The sequence below is a fragment of the Festucalex cinctus genome, chromosome 2, assembly GCF_051991245.1.
Source record: "Festucalex cinctus isolate MCC-2025b chromosome 2, RoL_Fcin_1.0, whole genome shotgun sequence".
NCBI lineage: Eukaryota > Metazoa > Chordata > Actinopteri > Syngnathiformes > Syngnathidae > Festucalex > Festucalex cinctus.
Genome location: NC_135412.1, coordinates 17,743,690 through 17,765,500, shown reverse-complemented (window position 1 = coordinate 17,765,500; position 21,811 = coordinate 17,743,690). Strand labels below are relative to the sequence as shown.

At 39.4% G+C, this 21,811-nt stretch overlaps 2 protein-coding genes across 4 annotated transcripts in view; one reads left to right on the top strand and one right to left on the bottom strand.

Annotated features, from left to right (window-relative positions):
• The window catches only part of nkain4 (sodium/potassium transporting ATPase interacting 4), a 50,865-nt gene extending 39,248 nt beyond the window's left edge, over nucleotides 1-11,617 (top strand). The window contains exons 6-7 of one of the 2 annotated variants that reach the window (XM_077513445.1): nucleotides 6,521-6,605; nucleotides 8,707-11,617. In XM_077513445.1, the coding sequence (XP_077369571.1) occupies nucleotides 6,521-6,605; nucleotides 8,707-8,716 (95 nt within the window). In that variant the 3' untranslated portion in view covers nucleotides 8,717-11,617. The remainder of the gene's footprint in view (nucleotides 1-6,520; nucleotides 6,606-8,706) is intronic. The other variant, XM_077513446.1, reaches the window with a different exon arrangement.
• Nucleotides 11,618-12,266: 649 nt separating this feature from the next.
• On the bottom strand, nucleotides 12,267-19,647 carry birc7 (baculoviral IAP repeat containing 7). 2 transcript variants are annotated; one of them, XM_077513443.1, is made up of 7 exons: nucleotides 18,829-19,647; nucleotides 15,851-15,950; nucleotides 15,691-15,772; nucleotides 15,492-15,585; nucleotides 13,609-13,818; nucleotides 12,649-12,714; nucleotides 12,267-12,560 (listed from the first exon to the last, which is right to left on the bottom strand). In XM_077513443.1, exons 1-7 carry the CDS (start codon nucleotides 19,367-19,369, stop codon nucleotides 12,352-12,354), a joined length of 1,302 nt encoding a protein of 433 aa, XP_077369569.1. In that variant the 5' UTR covers nucleotides 19,370-19,647; the 3' UTR covers nucleotides 12,267-12,351. The 2 variants fall into 2 exon arrangements, with proteins under 2 accessions (XP_077369569.1, XP_077369570.1); XM_077513444.1 differs by having other exon boundaries at nucleotides 15,492-15,537; nucleotides 18,829-19,633.
• Between the last annotated feature and the right edge of the window lie 2,164 nt (nucleotides 19,648-21,811).

The window sequence follows — 21,811 nt, the reverse complement described above, 5'->3', positions numbered from 1 at the left end:
GTTATAAAAACAAAACAAAAAAATCCACAGTGCCAGCCGCTTTTGAGCATTTTAACTCATCTTTCAAGGCAAAAAGAATATTGTTTGCCTTTACTACATATACAATGTGGCTATGAAATGAAAGACCTCATTCCATTCATTGGAATTTTACTAATCATCATGAAACATCTTTGGCAGTCAAAGAGTTAATCCACTCCAGCCTCCAATGATTTGTAATGTGATTAAAATAGTATTCCGTATTTTATAAAACATAAACACACTTCAATAAAAATCATGAAGATGATTACTGCATGTGACTGGGTAAGCTGCAGTAATATTTTTCTGAGAGGATGAAGAACATTTTACTTTGAGTATTATGCATTTATGTTCAGGTATACTTTGCTTAAGCCTGTTAGACGCATAGGGGTAGATTCACTAAAGGTTTGCGTATCCTTTGCCCGGCACTAACCGGTAAAAATGTAGCAATCTGGGAGCGCCTAATTCACTAAACACGCACAGAGGGGGAAATCCGTCACTAAGTGCGCTGCCAACCAGATTGCGCCCCAGTGTGCCGGTGTTATATGCGCGTAGTAATTTACATACATTTGATGCAAAATATGCCCACCCCAATGCAAATAAGACTCATTGATGTACAGTGTCTAAATCACTAATGCCAACGCAAATAGCCACACGGAGTTTGCATGACGCAAATATTACGGAAAGGATGTATAAACCTGCCGCACCCTCGATCCCGGGATCATGACAGCAGTGCATGGCATGGTGCACGTCCCTCTCTGGCTAATCACGCAGAGAGGACAGAGGGAGACGTAACCTGGGCGGATCGGCATAGGCGGGGGCCCGGGGGTGGGGAGGGTGGGGTCATTTTACGATCATTTTTACATGCCAGATGCATACTGTATGCATACATCAAACTCTGAAAATATATTTTTAATAAATGATTGCACCAATAATTTGTACTTTATGAATGAATGACACTGTTGTCATCATCTCTGCTCTGTACAGCTTAATGGCGCTAATTGAGGAAAACGCTTCTGCACCACTTGGTCCAACCTCGCTTTCTGATAATGTCATCTTTCTCGCAACTGTTACTATACTACCGCGTTCTTGGCACATCCATTGCCATGTGTGGTAAACCAGGCGCAAATTTGCTTCCAGCTGTCAGAATTTGTGGCCGTGTTTGCGTCGGTGTATGATTCGAGCAATATCCTTAGTGAATAGGTGGGTAACTGGGCGCAGACTGCGGGTGCAGTTGTGTTGCAATATTTTGCGCTATTAGTGGATGCAGCGCATTCTTAGTGAATATACCCCATGATTTTTCAAATCTTTTTTTGTCTATCTGTGACAGACCAATAATAAAAATAAAAAAATAATAGAGCATTGAACAGTTTACATCACAGTCCACAGAACCAAATAGCTCGAGATTATGCAGCTTTCCACATCAAGATTTTTTAAGATCGTCGGTCATGACTTGTTTTGGACCAAATTATTGAGACAAATCCACTTTTAATGTACACCTGGCAGCCAGATAATAGGACTATTTTATCAGACATAGGCCTACTTGATATAGTCGGGTGTTTGATGTCCTTGGTCAGGAAGGGGCAAAATTCCTGACAAAAACCCAACCCAGATGTCTTTGTTTGTATCCGACCTTAAAGCATTGTAATGCTGCAATTGTTGACGCTATTCGTTAGCCTGTCTTTGGCGTTTAGCATTGTCTGTTAGCGTTAAGTTAGTTAGAAGGCAAAGTTGTGTGAGTTGTTCGAAATATGCGATGTGATTTCCTTGTTTTAAGTTTAATTTGACAGTAAACTTCAACTGGCAGTGACAAAAGCAGGTCAAAGCCTCTTTTTGCTGCCAAACTATTGACTTGAGTTCACAGTGCTCGAATGTCAAATTTTTGTCATTCATAGCAAAAAAATGGTTATAAGACGGCTCATATCTCAAAACTCATTAGTTGCGTCACTCTTGTCTCATGGCATCACTGCACTAATGTACTAGCGGCGTGTTTGTGTGTGTGTATGCGTGCGTATGTGTTAATCTAGGCGCGTGGCTGACGCTGTGTTTGTGTAGCGTGTGAATCTTAACGCGGACTTATCGGTGACTCGCAGACACACCGTCAGCGCAAGTGGTGGGGAAAATCCTCTTTGTAAAGTAGGTCAGAGAGTTGTGCCGACAAGCGCCGGGATAAGCTCACTTTAGCATGTCTGCTAATTATATTTGCTGCCCTGTGTGCTGAGTCACATCCCAGAAAATCCTTCACAGCATAAATGTGAAAATGGATGGATTGCTGGATGGATACAAAGCAGGTGGTCCGTTGTCCTCGGGTCATAAAGATGCCAAAGGTTTTTCACTTGTTAGGTTTTCAAATCGGCCTGGTGGGCAAATGGCTAGCATGTCGTCATCTGCTATATTTAGAGATGGAGATTCTTAATTGTCCTTAGGTGTGATTGTGAGTGTGATTGATTTTATTGTCTGGTATGTCTACATAGTTGTAGTCGTTAGAGCACCCCAAAATGGATGCCATTAGGCGTTAGCCTTTAGCTAGCAGACTTAAAAGCTCAGCTATGTGTTCATTTTAAATTCACAAGGTGTACAGGTAATTCTCTTCATGTTTAGTGTGGCACTATCAAATAAGTAATATTAGCATGCCTGTAACCATAGTGAGGATAAGCGGTTCAGAAAATGGATGGAAGTATTTCTGCAACATTGTGTCACCTCCTCCAGCTTGAAACCTTGTTGTGATATCTTGAGCTGCCGACCTGCCATCGCAATTTCTCTGCAACGTCTCGTAACGTTGCCATTTTTCCACACTTCCTCGTTTTTTTCCCTCAACCCATCTTTTTCCTCTTCACCTTTGTTTCGTGTCGCTGTCATCCTGCCAGTCTGTCGCTCACGCAGCCACTCAGGCTGTCAATGTCTGTCATGGTTCACTATGTCTAATTTCCAGCCTAGATTTTTTACATCAGTTGTCCTCAACCATTCCCCTTTGCTTCTCGGTACTGGGCCACACACATATATGTATAGGTAATTTAAAATATTTAGATTTTATTAAGTATTTTGTGAGGAATAAGCGGTTAGGAAAATGGATGAATCTATTATATATATATATATATATATATATATATATATATATATATATATATATATATATATATATATATATATATATATATATAATTATTATTATTATTATTTTGTGCTGTATATTGTTTTATTTTTATTTTTTTATATAACACAAGCGTAGCAACATATAAAAAGTATTTAATGTATCCAGCTAAACTCAGGTAACCTACAAAATTCAAATAAATTTAATGCTATATCTTTTCAATAGAAATAAAAGGAAAATGGGCGATGGTGGCCAATACCATTATCAGCTGCCCTATGAAATTAGAAAAATAGAAAATTGCTATTGATTTCATGAAATTTGAAGGAAAAATACTACATTGGGATACAGTGTTCTCCCACTCACTACTTTGCGGTTTGATTATTGCGGCGTCACTTTATTGCAGATTGTCATTTGTGAACATTTGTAACTTGGTTTGTAATTCAGGTAAACTATTTTAAATTCAGGGGGAAAAAGCAGACAAACTTGAGCATAGTTATTTATGAAGTGTAGTATGAAGAAGGGTGGGAGCCATTTTTAAAACGTCCTCCTCTACTTCGCAGAAATTGACCTTTTTTTTTCTTTTTTTCTTTTTTAAAGGGGGTGGGGGGGTTCTCCTCTTTGTCATGAGTGGAACCCTTCTGTGGTGCATAGTTTAAAAACAAATGATTTCTACGTGTTTCTACGCCATTTTCACTGAAGCAAACCCTTCGATTTTTACTGATTTTGCAAGGCCCACAAAATATTGTGTTCTATTGCTATAAAAATATGGAACCTACCAAAAGAAAGATTCTCTTCTTTCATCAGGAGAAAAAAAAAGTATATTTCAATCTGTTTCCGTTTTGCAGCAATGAACATTAGAATATAGATAGGTTTCATCATTATTCACAAATCTCTTTCAAGCTGTGGGGAAAACAGCTTTGTTGCAACATGGCCCTGGTTGATCTCTGCTGGCCGTTTTTTAATAACTACCATTTCCACTACCATTGTCTTCATTTCAAATGCTGCATCAAAGCCCGAGCATAAAAAACAAAAACAAACGTATAAATACGTCTTTGGCAGCATGGTAATGTTTAAAATACAACATATTTATACGTTTTTGGGAGAAAATGAGTTTATCCAGTCAGTGTTGTCTTCCCAGATGTGTTCAAGCCTGCTTGGAAGCCTGCATAATAGTTGTTGAAACAAGCTCTGAGTGTGTGATGAAGAGATAAAAATGAGTCGGGGAGGAAAGGGCCAGCCCCCTGTCGTGGCTTTTAACCCTCATCTTTCAAACCTATCACTCTCCAGCAGACCCGCTGCTGCCTCCGCTTATCAGGATGGACCCGATCTGGCCTGACTGTAGTTTCCGTGACGGTCATGTGTCTGACCCCCCCTCCCGTTTGCAGGATGTATCTGTCCTTTTTTTTTACCCGAGAGAACGGAAGCGGCTGTTTGAATTGCCGCTTTCATGAATCACATTATCGTCGGTATCAGTTGTTCTTTCCATGTGCTGTTTGCGTGGGCCCAAAGCTGTTTTATATGCGCCCCTTTCACCTAATCTCTCCGGTCTCCCGTCAGTCAAAGCGCGCAGCGTGACCTCCTCCATCACACTTTCCCTCGCTCCCTCGCCGCCTTTGTACCTCGGCAACATCGCACAGGCTTTTGCCTTCATCTCCAAAATGTCTCAGCAGCAATTTTTACTCCCTCCTGACACGCTCGCTCACTCGTTCGCTCTTCGGCAGCTCACCTCCAGTCTGACCTCCTAAGCGAGGAAATAAACCGAGCGGGTTGCGCGTTGGCCGTGCGGCCGAAGGTCACCTCTGTGCGTGAGCGATAAAAACCGCGGAGGCTGTTTTGACAGCCGGACGGCTTCCACCTGTTTCCGTGCTCCCTCGGGCTCACAGCAATCGCACACATGAAAGAAAATGTGATGTGGTTCTGTTCTTTTTTTTTTTTTTTTTTTTCACTTTGTGCATGAGGAAGGGATACTAAAATTGTATACAGTGGTGTTGAGAAATAAAAAAAAATAAAAAAACTTTTCCCATTGAAATGAATGGAAATATATTTGCACCCTAACCTTTTTTTCTTTTTTTCTTTTTTCTTTTTTTTTTTTTTTAATAAGGATAATAGCGCTCTAATATTGTATTTTATACATTCATGTAGTCGTACTGTGATTAAATAGAATGTGAACAATTTAAAAAGGAAGTCAACCTTAAACATTTATGCGACCTCACTACTCTAAACATGACATTCTGATTAATATTACATTTGTGGAATATGAGTTATGCAACAAAATCCACCTGTTTTTATCCATCTCAGGGGGTGGCCATTTTGCAACTTGTCGACTGAAGATGACATCACAGACGCTCAGGGGTCACACAACGACCAATCAGAGCTCACCTGTTTTCTGAAGCTGAGCTGTGATTGGTTGTTAATGTGAGACATGGGCAACAATGATGTCATTTTCAGTAGGGGTGTGCCAAAAAAATCGATTCATAAAAGAATGGAGATTCTCATTTATTAATCGAATCGATATTTAATATCCAAAAATCAATTTTATTTAAATTAGAAATGAAGAAAGAGAAAAGGCAATTGTAGCCCACATGCTGTTTTTGTGGAAAAAGGCACTTACAATACAAAATTAATACATGTTTAAACAAAAAAACACACTTTAATGTCTCTATTTGTCATGTTGTCTTGCAAAGCAATTGGAGTAGATCATGACAATGTTGTGCATATCTGTAAATTGAAGCAGAAATCATTTGTCAATCAAATAATTTTGAATCGAAAATCGTTTGAATCGAGAATCGAAAATCGATTCTGAATCGAATCGTAGACCCAAAAATCATAATCGAATCGAATCGTGAGACAGTCAAAGATTCACAGCCCTAATTTTCAGTCAACAAGAACTGATATTGATAAAAACTGCTGTATTATGCTGTTTAACTCGTATTTCACTAACGCAATATTAACCAGAATATCGTTTAGATTAGTGAGGCTGCATAGAACATAATGTCAAGGAATTTTTGGGGGGTTGACTTCCACTTTAACAGTTTGTGTGTCATGAATAATTCTTTGCAACTCTTTCTGGTGTGTTCGATTTGGCCACAGGGGGGCACTATCACCCAAATTGCTACTTGTGAAGTGAGATGTTGAGTTATATCGCACTCCTATCCCAAATTTTGTTGGCAAGTCAAAGCAAAGAAGAAGAAAAAAAAACGGTTGCGTGGTGGCTCTTATGTTAAAAAACTGAAACTGTCAGGTCACTCGTATCTCAAGGCGCCACACTACTTTGCTGCCACCTGTGTTTCACGTCCGTTTCTGTTGTGTTGTCACATCATTCCTTGTTTTATTGTTGAGATTTTTTCTGATGTTTATTATGTTTGTCATTTCATTCCATAAATTCATGATTTTGATTTTTGTTTTTGTTTTCAGTTGATTTTATTGGTGGATTTGATCCATTCCCACTCTACCATGTCAATGAGAAACCATCTCATCTCCTCCTAAAGCCTGTGTCCCTGTAAGTACGGACGCGCGCGTGTGTGTGTGTGTATGTGTCTGTGTTTGCCACAGGACACCATGAGCAGGTACATGTGACTCGTCCTCACGCTTTTTCATGCTTGCATACATTTGTCACACTTTGCGTTAAGGTTGCCTCCCTAAATCAAGGTTACAAATTCCATCTCCTCCCCAAATAATCATCAATCTCAACAAACATTTTCTGATCCACTTCAAAATTCCAGCTGAAAGTTTAAAGAACATCTTGTTGGTTTTAAATCCTTTGTGGTTGTCTTTAGAGACACAAAAAATGGAATTGTATCCATGTCCCAATATTTTTAACCTGACTGTATATCATAAGAAAAGACCAAAAATCACATTCAAACGCTAATCCTTCCTTTTGTTGGCCAGACTATTTCTAATCCTTCTTACTTTTCGTACCATATTCCAGGAGCGTAAGCTGAGGAAATACTGGAAAACTTGGCAACAATTTGTGCTTATGCTGAAAAGCCGTGCAGGCAGAGATGCCAGCCAACAAGGCCAACCACAACATACTTCACAAACGGTTGAAGAAATTTGCACATTTTCACTGTACATTCATTTCAAAATAATACTAAAATGGCACGTTGCGTCTATTCATAATAATCGTACTTTTAGCATGGAATTCTTCTGATTTGGCCATCCCTCAGCACAATGAATAGGTGAGATTTTTAGATGTGTGTCACTTCATTTTCAGATCGGTGCGTGCAATCATCTAACGCCATGAAGAAGTATGAAAACAATGTCTGCAGATTCAGGACTTTTGTTTCCTTGATTTGTGTCCTTTCTCCAAAGTCTCAGAGAGAATTACTTTTTCTGTATACAAAGACCAATTTGCCTAATTCTATATGCAGGCATTGTTTTTAGGGCTCGACTGATGAAATCGGTCTTTTTTTTTTTTGATTTTTTTTTTTACAAACCTGTTACGTTTAAAGTGTATCTAAGTTATTATATATTTGCTAAAATGCTTTACACGCACATGAACTTTAAGTGAACTGCTTTTTTTTAGAACTGTACCAGACCAGACAGTGTGGCTGTGTTTAAAATGAGCCACACTATCTGGGGCAGAAGCGGAAACGAGAACTTTCATTGCTAATGGATAATCCCATGCTTATTTGCAACACACTTACATCCAAGCAGACAAATATGTTATTTTTAGATAATGTAGCATTGCACTATTGCGCTTTCCCCACCCCTTAGTGGTGCAACTCTATTTTTTGTAACCGGACAAGAAATAATCCCCAATAAATAGAAAGGGCGCAGGAGAATTGCCAGAGCATCTTTGACAGCTTGTACCTGGGAACTCTGCTATTCTCGCTGCGAGTAAAAATGAATGTCTTGTCTTCTCATCCTTGTGTGGTCATTCTGATATGTTTTGGTGTGTAAACCTAACAAAACCCAAAATATCTAAAAAAAAACAAACAAAAAAAAACGCTTGAAAACATTCATTATGTTTACCATGTAAAACGGGTGGAATAGGAATAAAAATCCCTTAGTAGAAAGGGAAAAATCTATAATATGAAAAATATATTTTGGAAAAAACAAAAGTCCATGAATATGCCAATCTGTAGCTACGAAACTGTGACTATCAACAATGTCTTATACTGGCCTATACTACAGCATGATGATATACCGGACAAACATTGTACCTCAATAATAATCCCATTTTGAGTGATTTCAATTTTGTGGAAAAAAAAAATGTACAAAATGAGTTCTTAATGTTGGTGTCTTGTTCAACAATTATGTGCTGTCCTTGGATGGTCATTTTTTTTATGCATGAGGACCCTTTTCAACTGTAAATAAAAAAATAAATAAAATAAAAATAAAAAACGAAAAGGAAAGTTATTCCCGCCATTCACGATGAATAGGTATCAGGCCAGTCTGCGTATAGCGAAAATCCATGTCTAATTGATACCCATTGAAATGCAATTTAATATGTTTCTTATGAATTGGTATTTGCTTCAAATCCATAGTGGTCGGGCTGTAATTGTTTTAACATAAATGTAAAACTTGAGGTTTCAGTCACTCACGCCACTTTAGTGTGATCGTCTTTTTGACTTTTTTTTTCCATGTTTTCTCTGCAGGTCTACATAAATAGAAGATCAATCATCCTGGAGGGAAGCGACGCTGACGTTGTTTGCCACAGTATGACCAAATGTTGCTCTCACCATTTTGGGACATTGCGGCAGACTTTTCCACTGTCAAACATGGCACGCACTGGTGGGCTGCATGGAAAATACGCCTCACTTTGATTGTCTTCCTCTTTATTCGTGTCAAACGTATGTTTGTTTATTTTTGTATTGCATTCTTGCAGAGGTAAGCATTCCCAGTGTGTGTTGAAGCTGAAGTCGTTTTGCATGTCATTTGCTGTTTGGGCTCACATTCTGGTCGGAGGGATGAATTTCAGTGACTTGAGGCCCGTCGGGGTCTTTTGTATATCCCATACACGGGCAGGCCTGAAAAGGAAGCGCATCTGCACGGTTGCGCGTCAAAAATAGACATTGTAAATAATGTTCAATATCAAGAATACAAAAGTCATGGCATGCAAGTTTTCAAATTTTTTATTTTCTGGAGTTTTTTGTTTGTGATTATTTTCACACACAGCCAAGTCGCCGTCAATGAAGTGTTTTTTTGTTTTTAAAAGCGCTGGTAGCTCAACGTGGGATTGTAATACAAACTCAACCTATTGTTAAAGTTCAAACATTTGAAATAAATGAAAAGTCAGGTGCATAAATATTGCGACTTGGGGCACAATTCTCATCTTTTTGGTTCCAAATCACAAACACAATGCATTTGAAATGAAAGGAATAAGATGCGCTTTTAAGGGACCAAAGGTAATGGGATGCTTGGCTGTTGTAATTTGGATGTAAATGCCCTCAAATTCAAGATGTCAGCCTGCAATTAAAGCACATCTTGTTGGCTGAAGCATTCCCACATATGTTATTTTATATATGTGATTTTTATTCTCCACACTTTTTTGCCGCGTAACAACTCCCACATAATACTTCCAATTGACATTGTTCAAATTTCAACTAGCTTAAAAAATTCACCCCTCCCGTGGTATATATCGTCTGATTCCACATTACTTACAGTATTTGCACAATTTAACATTTAATATCAACTTTTCCCCATTCATTTTCAATGGGACAGACATTGAACTTTTTCTAAGATTTCAAAGTATCACTTTCCACGCCCACTTCCATACATATAACGTACCATCATTACCAGGTGTCTGATACTTCTCTGTGGTAAAAAGCATTGTCCAACTAGACAAAGTGCAATTTCTTGAGAAATTGCATGGGAATGCTGAAAGATGAATGCAGAGATTTGAACGCATGTGGAATGCTTATGAAGTAAATTGAGAGATAAATTGTGAAATTATAACCTCCTGGTGCCACCAAGCAGTATCAGACACCTGGTAATGATGATAATTTATACGTATGGAACTGGCCGGGGAAAGTTCAATGTCTGTTCCCACAATAACCAGGAGGTTATAATTCCACAATTTATCTCAATTTATTTTATAAGCCTTCCACATGCATTGAAATCTTAGCATTCAGCTTTCAGAAATTGCACTTAGTCTAGTTTCAAATCTGTTGGTGTGCTGTCTAGAGCCAAAAAGATGACAATTATGACCGTGTCCCAATATTTATGGAGCTGACACTATCTGCTTTTCAAAACAACAATGGAGCCACCCCACTCGTCAGCTGGCTGCGTATTATCTGGTTTACATTGTTTCGACAATGATATGTCATACTTTTTAGCACTTTTCTTTGCCTTTGGTCAATGTGCTCCATTTCACTTAGTGGGAGACAAATCCACTGTTGCCTTACTGCCCTCTGCTGTTGACTCCATCCATGTGCAAGAGCAGAAAGCTTAAAATAACTCAAGTACATTTTTTTGTTTTTGTTTTTTTTAATTAGAGAGGATGTGGGTATAAAGGCATTTATTTAAAAGTGTGATGCAATAGTAGAGGAAATGTTTTATTCAGAGGTTGATTTTATGTCCACTTATTTTTCTGGTTCAAGGTTTTGTTTCTGTTGACCTCTTGAAATGTTTTTCCGCTTTACAAATGTATCGGGTGGAGCTTGAGGATCTAAAGAGTTGTGAACAAAAGATGACGTTTCCTTGTTTTTGTTCTGTTCACAGACCATTTTGTCGATTGTTGGCAGCTGCAAATAGCTTGTCAGATTCCAGTAATATTCTCACTGCCGGCCGGGTGGTCCCAAAATATCAACTTGGCTCCGTGCTTCCTCTTGACCATACAATGAACCGCATTGTGATTGGTCAATTCTCCTTTGTCCAAGTGCAAACATGTCTTTTATTTATGTGAATTTGCACACTCTAGTCCAGCGTTTGCCAACATTTATTGAGCTAAGATTTTACATTCGAGAAATCTCACAGCACACCACCAAACACAACAAGTATGGATACTGAAATAATGATCTTGTTTGTTGACTCACAAATTGACTCAGTTTGTAATATGGTCTTGTTAAATTGAACACAAAGCTGAAATACAGGAAGCTATGTATAATGTACAAAAGGCAACACGTGGATGCAATTTATTGTACTTTCTTGTGCCATTTAATCCAAATAATTCAATTGTATGTTGCTGGCAAATATATATTTGTAATCGATCAATCATTTTCAGACATATGAGGTCAAATGGGACAATTGACTGTGGAACCCTGGTTGAGAATCACTGCGCTAGCTTAGTGTATGTTCGATTATTGTGTAAACCTGTATTAGAAAGAAATGTTGCTGAATCTCGCATCGTCCTTAGTGTAATATAGCTTCTTAAAACCGTTCTGTGTACTTTGTTAATATTTATATAGAAATTTTCTATTTTCACTTTCAATTTGTTCCCAAAGCAAATGTGATCCCCTTCCCATATTGATTGTTTGTGTCCATGTAAATAAGTGTTTCATAATAAAAGAAATGATTCTCTTTCAGCAGTGTCATGTCAATAAAGGCCAACGCAAGGCAAAGCCTTTAGATGTGCCCTCTGATTAATATTCTGTTCATAGAATATGATTTAAAGGGATTGACTTATTGAGCCATTTTCAGCAGTAAAAAGTTCATATTTTGTCCAGAATGAATTTCATAACGTTTGAGTCCAGGCTCCGGCCTTCCTGGGCGGAGTTTGCATATTCTCCCCGTGCCCGCGTGGGTCTTCTCCGGGTACTCTGGTCTCCTCCCACATTCCAAAGACATGCATGGCAGGTCAATTGGGCGCTCCGAATTGTCCCTAGGTGTGCTTGTGAGTGTGGATGGTTGTTTGTCTCTGTGTGCCCTGCGATTGGCTGGCGACAAGTTCAGGATGTACCCTGCCTACTGCCCAAAGCCAGCTGAGATAGGCTCCAGCACCCCCTGCAACCCTTGTGATGAATAAGCGGTCAAGAAAATGGATGGATGGATGAATTTGATAACATGATTATTCTTGTACAATTAATAACTTCCATCCATCCACCCATCCATTTTCTTGACCGCTTATTCCTCACAAGGGTCGCGGGGGTGCTGGAGCCTATTTCTTATTCCACAAACACAATATTAATAGGGAACAGAGTATATTATTGAAAATACAATTTGTTGCTGCTAAAGTAACAAATCTATCAACCCCACATTAAAATCAATCTGTACCGTATTTCTGAGCAGCTTCAAATGTTTATTACAGTTTTCAGTTGATGTCATAACCGCGAGCGAGCGGCAAAAACGCCGCGGTGGTGGTCTCAGGACATGAAGGCCCGGACGCTGCCTCTGATGACGGCTCTGCAGATGGGGCAGTGGCGCAGGCTGGCGGCGCAATCGCCGCACACCACCAGGTGACCGCACGGGATGAAAACGATGGACACCAGCTTGTCCATGCACACCTTGCACGTCCGCTCCTCCTGCAACTGCCTCAGGAGCTCTTCGGGACTGGGCTCCCGCGCGGTCGGAACTGGACACGGGTGTGTAAGAACGTCACTTTACAAAAAAATTAATACAATTAAAAAATGAAGTTGAGTTGCATGGAAGACGTTTGTGACCTTTGTCTCTCAGTGGTGATAGCGTCCTCACGTCCTCGGCGTCAGGTCTTTGCCCCCCGTCAGGCTCTGATGTAAAGTCAAAAAAATTATCAATGGGTGTGAATGTGAGGGTAAGTGTTTGTCTCGACAACAAGAGCATCTCGTATCGTCTTTCACCACATTTGAACTGAATGGAGATGCCATTGATCAGTTCCAGTCCCTTACACCCAAAAAAAAAAAAAAAAAAAAAGTCTATTCCCCTCATAATCTTTAATAATGCACAATTTGATGTATTCTTGTAAAATTTAGACTTTATTCTTTTACTTACTTTATTCCTGCAAAATTAAATTTATTTTTAATATTTTGAGTATTCTCATAATTTACAAATGTTTTCTCACGTAATTTAAACACTTAATTGTTTAATTTTGTTGGTTTTTTTTCTTCATTCTAAAATGCTTCCATATTTCTTGTAGTATTGCATCTTTTGTCTCAAATGGTTCTATTCCCCTCGTAAACATATAATGTACAATTTGGCGTTTTCTTGTAAAATTTCGACTTTATTCTTATAATTGTATCTTCTTTCTTATAATAATATAACTATGATTGTATTCCCAATTCCTCACTTTTAATAAATATTTAAGCTTTTTACGCTCATGTATTTTCATTTTGGTCATTTAATATGTACTTGGAGAACCAATTTTTGGTGGGGTGGTACTTGGTGTGAAAAGTTTCAGAACCACTGTAGTAAATACTGTAAATATTACATTTTAATAATAATAATGCATCAGATTTATATCGCACTTTTCTAGACACTTCAAAAGATGCTTTACAAAGGAATGGATACATTATTCATGCACTCACACATTCACACTGTGGTGGCGGTGGATTTGGACCAATAAAATAAAATGGAATAATTTCCCTAACTCGTATGGCACCGGTTATTAGTTGGGCTAATGGCTATTTTGGCCTGCCAAAGGTTACCTCTGCTCTGCGGCCTTCTCAGCCTGTCCTCCTCTTCGGCTTGCAGCACATCGCTGACCAGGCTGGACACATGCGAGTAGTGTTGGCCTGTTAACAGGAACTTGGTCTGGACCAGACTCTCCACCAGGCTGGCTTCGAAGCCCATCTGGAGCACCGTCTGCACCACTGGCGAGAGCATGACCGACGACGCTGCCAAACCGCCGACCACATCTGGGAGGTGACACACACCAGGCAGGTTCCAAACAACGTGGTGGTGGAAACGTTCAGCTTTAATTTACGGGTATTTACTAGGGGTGGGAATCTTTGACTGTCTCACGATTCGATTTTTGGGTGTGCGATTCGAGTTAGAATCAATTTTCAATTCAAAATGATTTGATTGACAATGATATTGGCTTCATTTTATAGATGAGCAAATAACTGTCATGATTTACTACAGCCTAACTCGCTAATGCTAATTAGCATGCTACTCGCAGCACTTTTAGCCCTCAAAAAACGGCTATTCATACAAAATGCTTCAGGAATGTATACATAGAAGTAGGGCTTGGCGATACATCGAATTAATTTGATTAATTCGTCCATTTAAAACGAAGAGTAGCAGCACAACTAACCTATTCCAGCACTTGCGCTAAAGGCATCCGAAAGAATTTGAGCTTGAATTGAGCTTGTCTTTTGCCAGAGTCACTTGACAGGCTACTTTTTCTTCAAAGAATTTAAGAGTTTAATTACAATCAAAGGTGGTGCTGATTATTATAAGCTGTTGATCTTGAAGTTATGTTATATACAAATGTTATTGTGAGTTGTATTTTTGCACAAGTGGTAGAATACTGGATGTGTGGGTTACAATACCAGTTTACAATTGTTAGAACTTCTTACTTGTGCATTTAAGTTACGCAAAAGCTATGAGTAGTTTTTTTTTTTTGCACAAGCTATGTATGTGACATTTAAGTTGGGAAAAAACTATGGGTAGCTTTTGTTGTGCACAAGTTATGTGGCATTTAAGTTATGAAAAAGCTATAAGTAGATTTTTTTTTTTGCATAAGCTATGTATAGCATTTAAGTTGAGCAAAATCTGTGAATAGCTTTTTTTGCACAAGCTATGTATGTGACATTTAAGTTGTGCAAAAGCTATGAGGAGCTTTTGTTTTGCACAATCTATGTTACATTTAAGTTATGCAAAAGCTATAAGTAGCTTTTTTTGCACAAGCTATGTGTGGCATTTAAGTTGCGCAAAAGCTGTGAGTAGCTTTTTTTGCACAAGCTATGTGGCATTTAAGTTATGCAAAAGCTATAAGTAGCTTTTTTTGCACAAGCTATGTATGGCATTTAAGTTGAGCAAAAGCTATGAGTAGTTTTTTTTGCAGAAGCTATGTGGCATTTAAGTTATGCAAAAGCTATGAGTACTTTTTTTGCACAAGCTATGTATGTGACATTTAAGTTGAGCAAAAGTTATGAGTAGCTTTTGTTTTGCACAAGTTATGTGGCATTAAATTATGCAAAAGATATGAGTAGCTTTTTTTGCACAAGCTATGTATGTTAAATTTACGTTATTGTCTGAGCATTTTGCACAAGATTTATTTTTTAATAAATCAAACCTTGTTTAAAAGTTTTTTGTTTTTTTTTTAACTTTTGATTAAAATCAATTAAAATGGTAATCGTTCAGAATGACAGAAAAAAATCAAGATTTTATGTTTTTTTGCCATATCGCGCAGCCCTACAGCATCTTCACGTTACTCACCGGCATATGCTCTTCCTACGATGCAGAAAAAATATCTACTTTTATTGGCATAATTTGATGGTGACTTTTTTCTTCTACGCTCTAATGTAGCTACAACTTAACTGTGTATCAGAACACGTAATTCATCTTCCACAAATGCAATTCCTACCGTTTCTGGAGCCAATTTCTCTGCCCGTGGATGTCTGTGAGCCACCCTGGAGAGTTGAATAGGTTGACGATTGAATACATGACCGCGAATCACCCTTCAGTCATGATGCCGTGGTTAATAATAATGACAATGAGCACAGCATTCCAAATTGGTAGAGATTTAAAAATAAAAAATAAAAATAAAATAAAAAAAGCCTCACCACAGTGTCACCCAGATGGAAATGGGCATCCTGGATGTTGCTGATATATTCCTGTCCTCTTGACTGGATTAAAAATTCACAACTGAAAAAGAACGCAACATGTTTTACATTATGTCGATGAAACATCCAGATAATGTCATCGTAGCGCCCGTGTCGTTACCGTGGAAACCACTTGGCGTGTTCCTGCCAGGGGTCGTCTCCTGGCTCCCAGTTCCTCAGCCCCCCGTCACAGTAGAAGCACTTGACGTTGTCGCCGTGACCTGACAGCAAAGACGCCGGTGAACACATTTGAACGAGTTGACTAAACGCAGTTTGACGAGTATGAAGTTTAAGACCAAAATTATACATGGGCTCCCTCTAGTGGCACACAGCAGAACGCCAAGAAATTCCAAGGCGTGATGAGGAAAGTGATCAATTCACCAAATCGATGGATTCTTAAAATAATCACTCAAGTCATTTTTTTCCCCAGAATTGTCAGGAAACACAAAATAATTTAACCATTAGCATCATGAGGAGATGATTTAGACAAAAAAAATAATCATTATTGGGGAAAAAAAAAAAAAAAGACTAGTCAATTATGTTGACGGAAATGTTTATTATTTCTGTGTTTTTAACCTTTATGCATATAATACCAAAATAAATGCACGTGAGGTGTCGGTTATTATTTTTCTCCACTTGGGGTCACCATTCTACACTGTAGTATCTGTGACGCTGAATGTGTGTGGGCCTTTAAAAGGTGGGCCTGGCCTGTTAAGTGATGCGGAAGTGAGCGAATAACGTGCAGTTGGTCGGCTGCTTGCTGTCTTTCACATTTTAGCCGCTGTAAAGAGTAATAAATAAAAGGCACACTTTCGTCACACTCAAATGTGATAGTTTTACAACACACTAGGGAAATGACATCACTTTCGACCATGCCTTTATTTGGGCAAGCTAAAGGGGGACTTTGGGTCCCACCAGCAGCCATATGTGGTCATCCTATGACATCACTTCTGGTCATGCATGTGCACTTTGGCATACTGTTTGATGTACTGTATAGATAAATGATGCTTATATGGATGCACATTTTCATAGTATGAATAATTAACCCACTGCTTCTCAATTATTTTTTATGTTCCCCCCAGGAAGAAGAAAGATTTCACGCACCCCCCATCTCTCCGCCGCGACTATAAATAGTATCATTTGTCGATAAAATTGTTGTAAGTACGCCTCTGCAGAGGCTAGTGTTAATTTTATCCGCCATTTTTAAATTTAGTCTGTTTTAGTCCAGTTTCAATCACGCTTGTTAGTTTTTATCGTAGTTAGTCAACCTCATCCTGCTTTTATTCAGTCCATTTTTAGTCGACTATTAATCTAGCATTTTAGGATTTATTTTATTCCATATAATTATGGAATTATATAATTTTATTTGTCGAGTTGTAGTCAACAAAAACTGTCGACATTTTAGTCTGGTTTTAGTTGAACATTTCAGATATAAAACTATTTCACATAAAATGTCCTTACATCTTTTTGATGAAAAACTATTTGACACATAATTACAGTATATCAACAAGAGGCTACTATGGCTCCATGCTATGAGCTAGTAAGTTAGCTAGCATTAGTTAGCGGTCAGATTAACATTATTGTTGGAACGTTATAGCCGTTGGGTTAATGTTACATTCATTTATAACCATAATTTATGATTATATTTTTTAACCTTTCACTGTGAATCCACCTCCTGTCTGTTCCATGTGTTTGTGCGTTTTGCACTCGTTAGCTGCAGATTTGAAAGGGGGTGTGTCACTATGCGTCACATGACAGTGTCATTGACAAATTAGCAGAAACAAGATTTTACAAAAAATCATAGTTTTCGTCTCCTTTTTGTTTATGAACTAAAATGTCCATAGATTTTAGTCCAGTTTTTATGACGTGAACTCTCAGCCTTCCTGTAGTATTTACGTCTTTGAAAAGTAATCAGACGGGTGGAACACTTTATCACTGCTAGCTAGCGTGGCTAGGTTGCTGTTGTTAGCTCGCTGTTAGCTAGCAGTCACCGCTAAACGCTGGCAACAGGCGCCATACTTTGGGGTATATGCCACGGAAGAGGCGGGACGTGATTTTGCACATCAGTTTGTTTCCGGTCCGGGTTGCGAACGCTCAACCGAGGGGCACAAAGTCGGAAGCACAAGTATTTTTGACGCAGCCCCCACGTCGCAAACCGAACCGGAACCAAACTGATGTGCAAAAGCAGTCCCGCCTCTTCCGTGGCATATACCCCACACAACGTCAGCATAATTATGTCTTAGCGCTCTTAGCTGGAGCTTGAACGTGACTTCAGGACTAAGTTGTTATTGACCTCTGGCCCAACAGTTTGGTGCATTTATATTGCCGTTGTTCACAAACTCCGAATAGAGGAAGACGTCTTCAGCCCCTAGTCTCAAGCAATGACACGCTTCCGGTAACAACTTCAAAATAAAAGTGCTACAATGCATTGATCTACATACACTACTTGGTAAGGTAAGGTTGATTTTGAAATTTGGTTTCTCACAGCCCCGTGTACTGTCATGTATACTACCGTTAGCTTGACTACGACTATCTCAGCGACTATCCGAGGCAGAAATGTTGTTTCAACCCTAATCGTTTTTGTACGATTATGCCTATTTTGTAATCGTGGAGGGTAATAATCGAAATCATAATTGAATTTCGATTAATTTCACAGCCCTAACGTAAAGTACATTTTTGTGTCGTCTTCATTAGTCGACGAAAATGCATATTGATTTAGTCCCACTTGTTTAATAATGAGGGTTTTAGTCTAGTCTAGTTTTAGTGTGGTGAAAAATGTGTGTTGACGATTATTTTTGTTTAGTTTTCGTTGACAAAATTAACACTATTGCACACTCTCTTAGAGCGCCACTGCCACCTACTGTAGTGGATGTGCAATTACACTTTATTCTAGTATGAGAAAAAAAATAAAAAATGTTCCCAGGAATTACACCGTCGCTGCTGCTTTAGCCCCAGCTCAGTCCAGGATGTTCTCTCCACAACATCATGACTCAGCAGGACAATTATCAACTCTCACAATGAGAGGTCACTCGAGCACTGACTCAGTTAAAGCGAAATATCGCGGATATGCAAATGTTGCTTGGGGTAGGAAAAGAGCACCTGTGTAGAAAAATCCAGCCCTGGCGAGAACATCCGGCTGGACTGAGGCCTCCGTGGGCCAGTTGTGGAAAGTGGTGAGCCGGGAATCCTCCGCCTCCATCTCGGGGTAGACCGCCTGTCCCGCCGCGCCCTGGTCGTCCATCGTCAGCCTCTGCAGTTGGCTCAGCAGCTGCCCGTCCACGGAGTCGGGCGATCCGCTCAGCAGCGGGACGTTTCCCACGGCGCGACCCAGGATGAAGCCGCAAGTGGGGAAGTGGCGCTTGTGCTCGGCGGCCGGGCTGTCTCCTCGCACCCAACATCTTAGAACGCCGCCGCAGCAGAAGCACTGGACTTTATCCCCGGGCCCTAAAAAGAAGAATCCCGCCTTGGCCAGGTCCCCGCACGTGACGGGAGCGTCGGGCGGCCAGCTGCGAAAGGTTCGAAGCCTCTCGCCTTCCCGCCGCATCTGAGGCTCCTCCAGGATGTAAAGCATGGCGCTTCTGTCATCGGTCATGGTGGAGCGGGAGGGGATTTGTGTCCGTGTTAGTGCTGTGCCCCGCATCCCTTCTGCCGTCCATAGTGGAGCGCACGCTCAAAGTGAAGTGAAAGACAGCAGTTGACATACGATGTTGTGTGGGGGGCCTGCATGGCAACCTACTTTCTGGAAGGGGCGGGGGGGACACACAATGCTGGATTTTTTTCTCATTGCTGACTCACTGAGTGACTGACCAAACAGGCCTTGTTGCTCCACCTCTATCGATCATGCCAAACATTTCAGAAAAGATACGTTCACATTTGTAATCCCTCAAGGGTTCGCAAAGTTTTGCACCCAAAAGATACTTTGCTGAGAAATTACTGTGACCAACATTAAAATACGAGAGACCCAAATGTTTGGTGAGAACAAGCCATCGGTTGTAATCCTTAAATTGTATTAATATTACAAGAACAAGATATGTTTTCCAAGAATAAAGTTCAGATTTAACAAAAAAAACACACAAAAAAAACAACTTCAAATTACACAGGAATACAGTAGGCCGAGTCAAAATATTATGAAAAAAAATCAACAATTTTCTGAGACTAAAGACTAAATATCAAGAATTATCAAAATATTTTATGAGAAAAACAAAACAAAACTCCAAATTGAAAAAATAAAAGTTGTTATATTACATGAAACGATTTGAAGTAAAAATATATATATTTTTTTTTTAAAAAAAGGGAATTTCACCGGAATAAACTAAAAATGTTCCAAGAAAAACATGAGAATTAGAGAGCGAGCGAGAGAGAGAGAGAGAGAGAGAGATTTTTTTTTTACGATAACACCCTTTTGCATTCTATGCTTCGTATGCATTTTTGTAATGTCTACTGTAGACCTATTGTGTCCATAATAAAATTACATTTAAAATGCATGTGAAAGTTTAAAACAAACTGTTCTTAAAAAATGAAATAGAATAAACAAATAAAACGTTATGGTTATGGAGAAAAGGCGGAACTACTTTCCAAAACTAACAGTTTACATCTGAAATGTCAAATTACACATTAAAAACGTGAAAAATTTGCACACTGCTGTATAGAACGTGAAGTATCACTGCTGCCCCCTGTTGGTCAGTCTGAGTGACAGTTAATCATTTTTGCATTAAAGGCCCAATCTGCCAGTGTCACTCTGGAAAAGGCACTTTTTAAATACAGGATTTAAACAAACAAACTACTGTACTTCTCAATTTACATATTAAGGCTTGTCTTCATTTTTTTGGTGGTGATTTTGTCCTAAACACAGCCTGTATTTTTCCATTTTGTGTTTGTTTTGTAAAGGGTTTAGGACAAAATCACCACCAGAAATGAAGACAAGCCCTGATCTGTAAATTGAGAAGTAGTTTGTTTGTTTGTTTGTTTAAATCCTGTATTTAAAAAGTGCCTTTTCCAGAGTGAAACCGGCAGACTCGGCCTTTAATTTAGCTATTTACCTTATCAAATTGGTTAATTAAAATGGATTTATTCAATTAATTTTATTAACCAATCTTAAATAATTCGCTATTTGATTTATCGTAAATATTGTAGCTATTGTGAATTGTGATGTAATAAAATAATTATATGAACATTATTCCTGTTCATTCATTATAATTATGTTATTGTAATTATTAACAACTGAAAATTTGAGAATAAATTATTGTATTATTATTATTATAACAACAATTTTACATAATACAGGACTATATTTCCCTACATGAGCAATCCCCACACCATTTTTCCTACCCTTTTGACATCCGTTAGCATTATCCATTTCGCTTTCTCTGATTATTTGGGTTTTAATTAATTAATTAATTAATTAATTAATTAATTAATGTACGTGTGTAGTGATTAGAACATAATTCACCCACGGAACATTGGGACGAAGGGGGAGTTTGTTGGGATGAAAGGATGAAAGGATGAAAGGATAAAGGAACAAAGTGTTGGTAGGTCTGTGAGCCTCGCGCAGAGTGAGTTGTTGTTGCTGTTAAACGATGAGAAGCTGATATCAATAAACCGCCGGTCTTTGGCTCCGGACTTCAACACTCTGCCTCCGACTCCCGTCACTGCTCGCTACATTGGTGACCCCGACATCCGCCTCGTTGACGTTTCCGAGGCTGAGAATTTGATCGAATTGAGCGACATGGCGAACTCCGCTGGTCTCAAGTTACCGGAGTTTTGGGAGTCGGCCGCGGCGACGTGGTTTGTACAAGCTGAAGCTCAGTTTGCCATCCGTGGAATTACGGACGATTCCACGCGCTACTACCGCGCTCGGGAGCTCCACGGCGGCCAGAGCTACGGCGCTAGCGAACACTACCATCTCCGAGCCACGTGCTCTGGCGGAGGAAGCTGACCGCTTTTTCCTGGCCACCCAGCGTCACAACCACGAGGTCTTGGCCTCTGCACGCGCCTTCCCGGTCCCGGCGGCCGCAACGGCACCTCATAAGGTACGCGCTGCCGTGGATGGCCGATCGGCCCCTGGCTTATGCTATTTTCACGC